This window comes from Cavia porcellus, unplaced genomic scaffold (assembly GCF_034190915.1).
Source record: "Cavia porcellus strain 051 isolate PalLab524CR breed Dunkin Hartley unplaced genomic scaffold, mCavPor4.1 scaffold_8, whole genome shotgun sequence".
NCBI classification, from domain to species: domain Eukaryota; kingdom Metazoa; phylum Chordata; class Mammalia; order Rodentia; family Caviidae; genus Cavia; species Cavia porcellus.
The window spans coordinates 89,974,930-89,983,596 of NW_026947491.1; the positions used below are offsets into that span (position 1 = coordinate 89,974,930).

An 8,667-nucleotide genomic window follows, 5' to 3' on the forward strand; every position below is an offset into this window, starting at 1 on the left:
GACCATCATGCCAAGTGGCTTAGATAAGCGTGTCGCTCTCCTGAGAGACTGCCACAGTGAGCGCCATCGAGGACCAGCCCGGCAGGGACACGACTCGTCTTCACCCTGTGTCCCTGGGGGCCGTGGGGTTAGAGGAGGTCCTGGCCCAGCTGGCTTCGGGGTCCGGTGGACCCAGCACCACTCCCAGCCACATACAATGGTGATGCTGTCACCTTTGGTGGCACCTGCCATTTCATTCACTGAGAGGTGAGGGGAGAGCTGGGCACGTCAGGAACTTGTGTTCCCGTCACCGGGCATGTGAACCCCAACTGGCGTCTCCTGTGCACTGCTTCCTGCCGGATGGGCCTGAGTCACAGCAGTGCACCCGTGTTCCAAACGGTCCTCAGTGACAGGCCAGATAGGGTCATCGTGTCTCACAGGCTGGGCCCTCAGGGCTTGAGACAGGACTGGCTGCAACCTGGGCCAGGCTTTCCCTGCCTGAGAAGTGGGGGCACCGGGCACGGGTGCTGGGGACTGAGCCCAGGCCTCCCACACCCAGCCACACACCTGCCAAGCCACACTAGTGCAGGCTGTCGCTGAGGTCCTCCTGGCTGGTGGCCACACAGACAGTGAGCGAAGCGGGCAGGAGCAGCTGAGCCTGCACGCGGGCTCAGGGCCAGGGCCAGGGCCAGGGCCAGGCACCGGCACAGGGGACAGAGGCAGCAGCCGAGCAGGAGCGCTGGGGACCGCTCCCTCCAGCGCCCCTGGGCCCACCGTCTTCCCGCAAGGAGATGGAGGGAGGCACAGGAGACTCGTGCAGGCGCCTTAAAATAGAGACTTTATTTCCCGAGACGTGGGCTGTCTCCTCACTGGGTGGAAACTCGGTCAGCGGAGCCACGTAGAGCTGTGGTCACTGTGCCTTGGTCACTCCACTGCACAGACGGCTTTACGGGGACATTGGGACTACGCTGTGACAGCGGAGGCCAACGAGAGCACAGGGCCCAGGGCCCCAGCCCCACAGGGCCAGTCCTGTCCACGTCAGCACCGCCCAGCCAGTGAGGACAGCAGGGCTGCGCGGTGCTGGGCCTGGAGGCGGGGAGCACTGGGGACAGGACACTCCATGTCCGTCACGTGGCCGTGGGGGACCTGAGCCGAGAGACCGGTTAGTGTTCAAACAGCAAGACGAGAGGACTGAAACCGGGGGTGGGGGCCACCGCCCAGAGGAGCGGCCAGTGGGGCCAGGAGGGTGACAGGCAGGGGTGTTCGGGACAGGCCGGTGAGCTCCCTGCAGCCGACCCCGTCTCCTCAGTTTCTTCCGGAAGCTTCGGTCAGTGCAGCGCCCGCCTCCATCACAAGTCCTAACTCGTGGTCCAGGGCTGCAGCCATGTCCAGGGCCTCATGACAAGTGTCTACTGTCTGCTCTTCAGTGTCTCCACTAACCTGCAGACAGGACAGGGATGGGGACAGGGCGTCACGGAGGCCCCCGGGAGGGAAGCAGGCGCTGCTCCCCAGGTGGACACTCACCACTCCATGGCCTCGTCCAGGCCGGTGCCTTTGGTGGCCGACGTCTTGAATATCTGCCACTTGCGGTCCTTCAGAGCAGACAGGCCCAGGGCGTTGGCCATCTCCGAGGGGGTCATGGCCTGCTCCATGTCCTGCTTGTTGGCGAACACCACCAAGATGGCCTTCCTCAGCTCCTCCTCCTATGGAGACAGAGACTGACAGCTCTCCCGGGGTAGGGAGGCGCCCCAAGGATGTTGGGGCGAGGGGGTTTGTCTTTGAGAAAGTCTCATTACGCAGCTCAGGCTGGCCTTGAACTCACTGCGTAACCCAGGCAGGCTCAGCTTGCACTGACCCTCCTGCCTCAGCCTCCAGGTACTAGGGTTACAGGCGGGCGCCACCACGCCTTTACCATTAGAAACAGTGCTGACTTCGGGCCGGGGATTGAGCTCAGCAAGGCTGACGCACCTGCCTGGTGAGTACAAGGTGGTGCGCTCCATCCGGGTACCCACAGGAACTACTTAAGTGATGGACACCTATACAGAGGAGAAGCCCGCCTGCAGGCTGTCCTCTAAGCAGGATCACCCCTGACCCTGTGAGCACCTTCTACTGGCACTGTGTCCTGCACTTACACACTTAACCCAGCCGGCCAGGGAGGGTGACGTTTACAGGGACCCTATAACCTGCTTTTAAAAAACAGGATTACAAATGTTTCCCCAAACCGTAAAGATTTCTTCCCGGCAGGACGGTGGTGCACGCCCTCAATTCCAGCACTGGGGAGGCTGAGGCGGGAGGCTGAGGCACAGAGCCCCTTGGTCTGGTGCAGCTGGTCTGCTCAGAAGGAAGCCGCGGTGGCCAGGCACTGACCTCGGGGCTGGCACCACACCACAACGTGCTTCTCCCACCTGTGATACCCTGTGGGCTGGGGAGGGCCCTTCTGCCGTCACGGTGCAGGTGGACATCATGACCTTTCAGGTCCAGGTCACAGGACACACAGGGCTTGACCCGCCAAAGTCATGCCGGCCCCACACGGTGCCCGGGCGCAGCCCTATGTCTGCTCACCTCCAGCATGGCCACCAGCTCGGACTTGGAGATGCCAATTCGGTCCCGGTCACAGCTGTCCACGACGTAAATGACCGCATCCGTGTTTGAGTAGTAACACCTCCAGTACGGCCTACAGAGAACCAGAGGGGCTCTTACCAGCCCTGTACAGGGCAGGACCAGCACCGAGGGCAGGACAGAGAGCGCTGAGTGACAGCACATGTCCTGTCCCCCAGGCGCCACGCGCTGGCCGGGTACCCGTAAGTACACCGCAGGCAGCACGCAGGTGCACGCCTCTAATAGACTGAGGCTGGAGGTCGCCATGAGTTCAAAGCCAGCCTGAACTACACATCGGACCCTTCTCAAAAGCGAAACAAAATGCAGAACCACAGAGGTTCCAAATGCGTTCAGACTAAGTTTGAGTTTAAACTACTAACGGGAGTTACAGACATTCCTGATAACTATGGCTTAAAAACGTTTACCGTGAAAGGAGCGCACTTTATTTTAACGTGACTTTATATGACAATCACCAAGTAGAGGTGGCTAAAGTTAAAGTCCAAAGTGATTTAAGAAGCCAGGCAGGGGCGCAGGCAGCCTCCCTAACACAACGGTGCCCCAGCGAGCTACACCCATGTGCCCGAGCCCAGGCACACGGAGCCCTAGGGCAGACAGCATCTGTGATCACATGAGCGTGGTGGCCGCCCCCTGGCTGGGGCCGGGCGTCCCTTACTCCCTACAGACTCTTTGCACCGAGGTACATCCGCAGACCACTGTGCTGTTTATGTGGAGTCAGCATCTTGCTGAACTGCCTAGGCTGAACTTGGCTGTCCTCCTGCCCCGGCCTCCCGAGGAGCTGGGAATGCAGACCACAACGTCACGCCCAGCGTGGGAGGTTTCTTTACAAATCCCACAGCAGTCTGCTGACAGAGGAAGGGGCTGATGGGAGCCGGCTGGAGGCCCTTCTGCATTACACACTGATGTGACCAGGTCTTGAGAATTTCATAAAAAGATTCTGTGATAACTAAAAACTAGCTTCCTTATACCTTCATTCAGTGGCTGTGCTAAGAAAACTGGCAATTTCAAATTATGCTTCATTTTAAACTAGTAAGTCCCATCGCATTTACAAGGCAGAATGTAGTTTGGTTTACGGCTACCTAAGAAACCAAGCACGGTTAACACTTCGGAGGCTGAGTCAAGAGGGCTGCTGAGAGTTAAAGACCCGTATGAACTGCAGAGAGCCAGTCTCAACAATCAAAAACACCAGAAGAAACATCAACCAGTGTCAAGTGTCTAAATACCACAAAACATAAGCTACCCCAATGTTCACAGCGTACCTGATACTTGTCTGTCCTCCCAAATCCCACACTTGGAACTTGAGGTTCTTGTACGTCACCGTCTCCACGTTAAACCCGATGGCTGAAAGAGAAACCAGACCCCTCGTACATGTGGCCTCATGTGTGCACACCTTCCGGTCTCTCAGGGTGAGCAATCTGGGGCGCCTCCCGGCACCTTCTTCCACACGGGAAGCCGCTGAGCCCAGGCTCTGAGTGTGGGCCATACAGGTGCCTCCAGGCACCTTCCTTGGGGGCGGCTCAGCCCAGCTCAGTTCAGCGTTCAGAGTATGGTTTTTGGTGCATTGCAAAGCCTGGAATGCGGTGGCCATTAAATAACCAGGGACTCAGTTCTGACCTGCGGCACAGACATCCTCGGGCCGGCCAGACATCCTCTGTCTCGGGGTCCCCCCTGCAGTGCCGAGCTCCCTCAAGCACACCCAGGCCAGCATGTGCCACCTCCCCAGGCGGAGCCAGGACACCAGGCAGCTGTCAGGGGACACTGCGGTCCTCAAGGGGGACAGCTCAGACACTTACACTTTATGAGCTGAAAAGAATCGCAGTACAAATGCCCTAGAGTGGGAACTGGATGGTGACCCTGGCTTTTCATCCACTCCACTGGCAGATGATGCCTCCAAGTATTTGGTTCACAGATCTGTGTCCCCACCACGCTGGGGGGACCCTGAGAGAAGCAGGCACCTGAGCGTGGCTGCTGGCAACGCTGGGCCAGAGCTACCCCAGGAGACCAGAGGTGGCACAGACAGAGGCCACAGGCACGGGCAACTCCCCCACAGAACCAGAAAGCCCAAATGGGAACACAGACCATCCGAGCAGGCTGCAGGAATGCCTTGCACAGTTTCGTGCATTCTCGGCCTCTACGTAAATTCAGCCAACAAACCAAAACTAGCAGCAGTGGGGTCACCGAACAGGACCACCTGAGACGGTTTCCTCCAGAGCAACCATCAATTTGAAGTCGAGGTATTGTGTTATTTTTAAGAACTGGTTTATCTTAATGTTCAGTCTACAACACAGATTTTTAAAAATAATCAATAAATCACTGAGGAGAAACCAGTCATGATTTAAATAGGGGCAAATACAAAAGGTTTAGGCAACACCGTCACTTAACGTCCATATCACTGTTTCCGCCCTTTGCAGAGTGCTGTTGTAAGCTTCATTTATTTTGCCTTCTCAAAGCCCATAGAATTTATTACCTCTCTCTGTTTAGTTTTGGTTTTGGGGGTTTTTAGTACCAGGAATCAAACTCATGACCTCGGGTTTGCCAGGCAGGCGCTGAGCCGCTGAGCCACACCCGCAGCCCTCAGAATCTATTCTCTTCATCTCAGTAGTTAGGACAATGGCTCTCAGAAAGACTGGCTGACTTCACCTAACCTCAGCCAGCTCTGCAGCACCACAGAGGGCATCAGACTGCTTCCTGTTTGTGGGAAAACTGCTCTCAACGTAATGTTCATACTGCAAGTTTAAGATACTTATTATAATTATTCAGAAAACCTCATTAGGACAGAAACCCGAAAGCACCTACAATTGATTTATCATGCCAACACTTACTAGGAATGGTAGTAACAACTTCTCCGACCTGTAATCTGTACAAAATTGTTGTTTTTCCTGCACCATCCAATCCCAAAATTAAAATCCTCATTTCCCGGGTTCCAAAGAGGCTGGAAAATATACTTGAGAAAAAGCCACCTAAAAGATAGTAAAAACAAAAATGTCAGCATCATTTTGTGACCCAGGCCCAGAGGACATTTACTCTTGCCCTGTGAAAGATATATACCAATTACATAAAAATACTTTTCCTGCACACACAGGTACTTATTCTTGCTTCCAATAAAATACATGTTTCATCCACAAGTAATTAGTGATGTCAGCAGATCCTAAACAGAATGTCAGGCAGAAGGCACAGTAGTTAAGGCCACACCCTGTGATCACAGACCATGAGAGCCAGGACCACGCACTCCATGCAGAGCAGCATCACCACTCAAACACCTGCAGGCTCGCAGTTCTCTAACAAGCACAAAACTTGTCCAAAAACTGCACTCGCAGACCAAAAGTAACCAGAATGACAGCAAGAAAGCTTATTTTATAAAATAAAGCCACATCTGGACCTAATAAATATGGGAAGTCCAGAGAAGTCTTTGTCTTAGCCCCCAGTCTCGAGCTCAGCTAAAGAGTTTTGACCCCCTGAAGCCCTAAAATCAAAGATAAATAAATAAAATAAAGTCACATCCACGCCCAGCAGCGTATGGTGATGCACACCTGTGATCCCACCCATGGGGAAGCTGAGGCAGGAGGATTGCTGAGAGTTCTCTGGACTACATAGTTCAAGACCAGACTGAACTACATAGCAAAACGTTGTGTCACGACAGGATCGAACATATACACAAAAGGTACATCCAAATGCAGCAGGAAATACTTCCAGAGTATTCTGGGTGATACTGAGGTATCTGTGGCACAATTCTTTTCTGATCAAAATTCACTCGACATGATAAAAAGATCGTTGCAAGTTCGAGGCCAGCCTGGGCTACACAGAGAGCTCAAGGCCAGCCTGAATGGCACAGCGGGAGCCTGTCTCAAAGGAAAAAAAAACCGACAGAAGTGTTCCCACACTTTTTTTGGCGGGGCGAGGTCACGCGGGGAGGTTGCTGTTGGTTAAGCCACGGTCTTGCCATAAAGTTGGCCAGGCTGGCCTCGAATTCGGGCGACCCTCCCTCCTCAGCCTGCGGACGGCTGGGATGACAGGTGTGCGCCACCGCGCCCGGCCCCGGCACACGGAGGCAATAAACACCGCGGGCGAGGAACGCGGCACGGGCGTGGCTTAGCCAAGTCCTTCGTGCCAATGACGGCGGGACAGGAGGAAGGGCAAAGCCGAGGGTGCCGCACGCCCGGTCCGCACCCGGGGCGGGGGCAGAAAGTGCTGACCCCCCAAACCGCGGCGGGAGCCACCAGGCCGAAGAGCCCGGCCCCGGCGATGCACGGCCTCGGCCGAGTGAGCACGAAAAGGCCTCGCGACGGGCGACACCTCCGCTCGGGCGCCCGGAGAGAACCGAGCCCCCGAGCGTGCGAGGACGACGGTGTCCCGGCCCCGGGCACAGGCCCGGCCCGCAGCTGAGGAGCCCCGGCGAGCTCCGCTCCCCCGGCCCTCGACGCCTCACCCATGATGAGCGCCGGTCCACCCTCGCCTGCACTCGGCAGCGACTCCTACTCGACTTCGGCGCCGCCACCTCCGCCCGCCCTGGCCCGGCCGCGGCCCCAGCGGTCCCAGCCAGCCGGGTCGGTCGCCAGCAACTTCCACGTAGGACTCCGCGGGGGCGGGGCGGGGGCGCGGCCAACGCGGCTGCGCACGAGCTCGGCGGCTGAGCGTCCGAGACGGCGCTTTCGACACATAGCCCGGGCTCGCGCGAGACCGATACCGAGACATCAGAGCAAAAAAACTAGGAGACTCTCTACTTTCTTGATTCTGCTTTTTAGAGCCAGGAAAAACGTCTAAATTGTAGAAGTTTTAATTTTTATTTTGAATTCTGACAACGACATGGGACGAATCGGCGATCTCGGAATGCAAGTAGGCTGTGGAGTAAGCAGCGCGCAGGACGCAGGCGCAGGCTGCGGTGTCTCAGGGATGCTGGTCCAGGATGCAGTCGTTGCGCTGTGTCCCGGCTCTGCCCCCTCCAGCCGGAGGAATCGGGGCTACGTCATTACTCAGGGACTCCTCCTCCGGCGCGTGCGCAGCGCCTTCCGCGTGAGTTGGTCCGCTGGAGTCTCCAGTTTCGGTGGTTTCAAGAAGCGGAAATCCCAGACTCGAGAGGCTGAGGCAGGAGGACTGTTGCAAGTTCGAGACCAGCCTGGACTACAAAGTGAGCACAAGGCCAGCCTGAACTGCATAGTGAGATCCTGTTTCAAAAAGACAAAAAAATAATAAGTAAAAAAACCGGCGTTCAGCCCGGACACCGGACACCTGGCCGGGTCAACGAGGCAGATCTGGGCTTTGGGCCCTCAAGAGGCATCCTTTGGAAGCCCTAGGCATCTTGACAGCGAAATGTGATTGGGAGCAGGGGAGATGGGAGAAGCGAGTTCCTACGCTCTCATTTTTTTGAGGGTTTGTTTTGTTTTGTTTTTGAAACTGGATCTGGCTCTGTAGCTCAGGCTGACCGTGAACTCACAGCAGTCCTCCTGCGTCAGCCTCCCGAGTGCAGGGATTACAGACGTGTGCCATCATGCCCAGTTTAGAAATTTTCATCTATTGAATAGTTTATGAACTACCTAAAAATTTCTGCAGCCTTATTTGAGATATAATCGATAATTAAAAGTGTAAATATTTGGGGTGTACAGTGCTATGTTTCAATATATGTGTGCACTATGGGACGATTGTGACCACCTAATGCACCATCCTACGGACACTTTCTTTCCTTTTAGTTTGTTAGTCTATTTTCACTTGGTTTCTCATACATGAGAAACCCTGTGGTGTAGTTATTTTCGTGTGTGATGAGAACCTTAAAGATCTCAGCAGTTTTGAAGTATGCATGCAGTATTATTAAATAAAATCACCGCGCTGTATGAGAGTCCAGAATTAATTCACCTCCGAGTGAAACTTTCATGCTGCACCCGAGCCCTCGGGCACCACTGGTCTGACTCCGACCCTCCGGGTTCCACCTTCTCTGATTACTGATAGATTAGTCTTTCCATGCCCTCCTTCCCCGCTTTTGTTGGTTTTGGTTTTTGGTTTTTTGAAACAGGGTCTTGCTATGTACTTGAGGCTGGCCTTAAAGATCCTCCTGCCTCAGTCTCCTGGGTGCTGGGATTA

General features: G+C 55.3%; 1 protein-coding gene across 1 annotated transcript; it reads right to left on the bottom strand.

Moving 5' to 3' along the window:
* Nucleotides 1-798: 798 nt before the first annotated feature.
* Arl1 (ADP ribosylation factor like GTPase 1) lies at nt 799-7,193 on the bottom strand. Its single transcript, XM_003476022.5, has 6 exons — nt 7,022-7,193; nt 5,418-5,555; nt 3,855-3,936; nt 2,542-2,653; nt 1,504-1,682; nt 799-1,419 (listed from the first exon to the last, which is right to left on the bottom strand). Exons 1-6 carry the CDS (start codon nt 7,023-7,025, stop codon nt 1,389-1,391), a joined length of 546 nt encoding a protein of 181 aa, XP_003476070.1. The 5' UTR covers nt 7,026-7,193; the 3' UTR covers nt 799-1,388.
* Between the last annotated feature and the right edge of the window lie 1,474 nt (nt 7,194-8,667).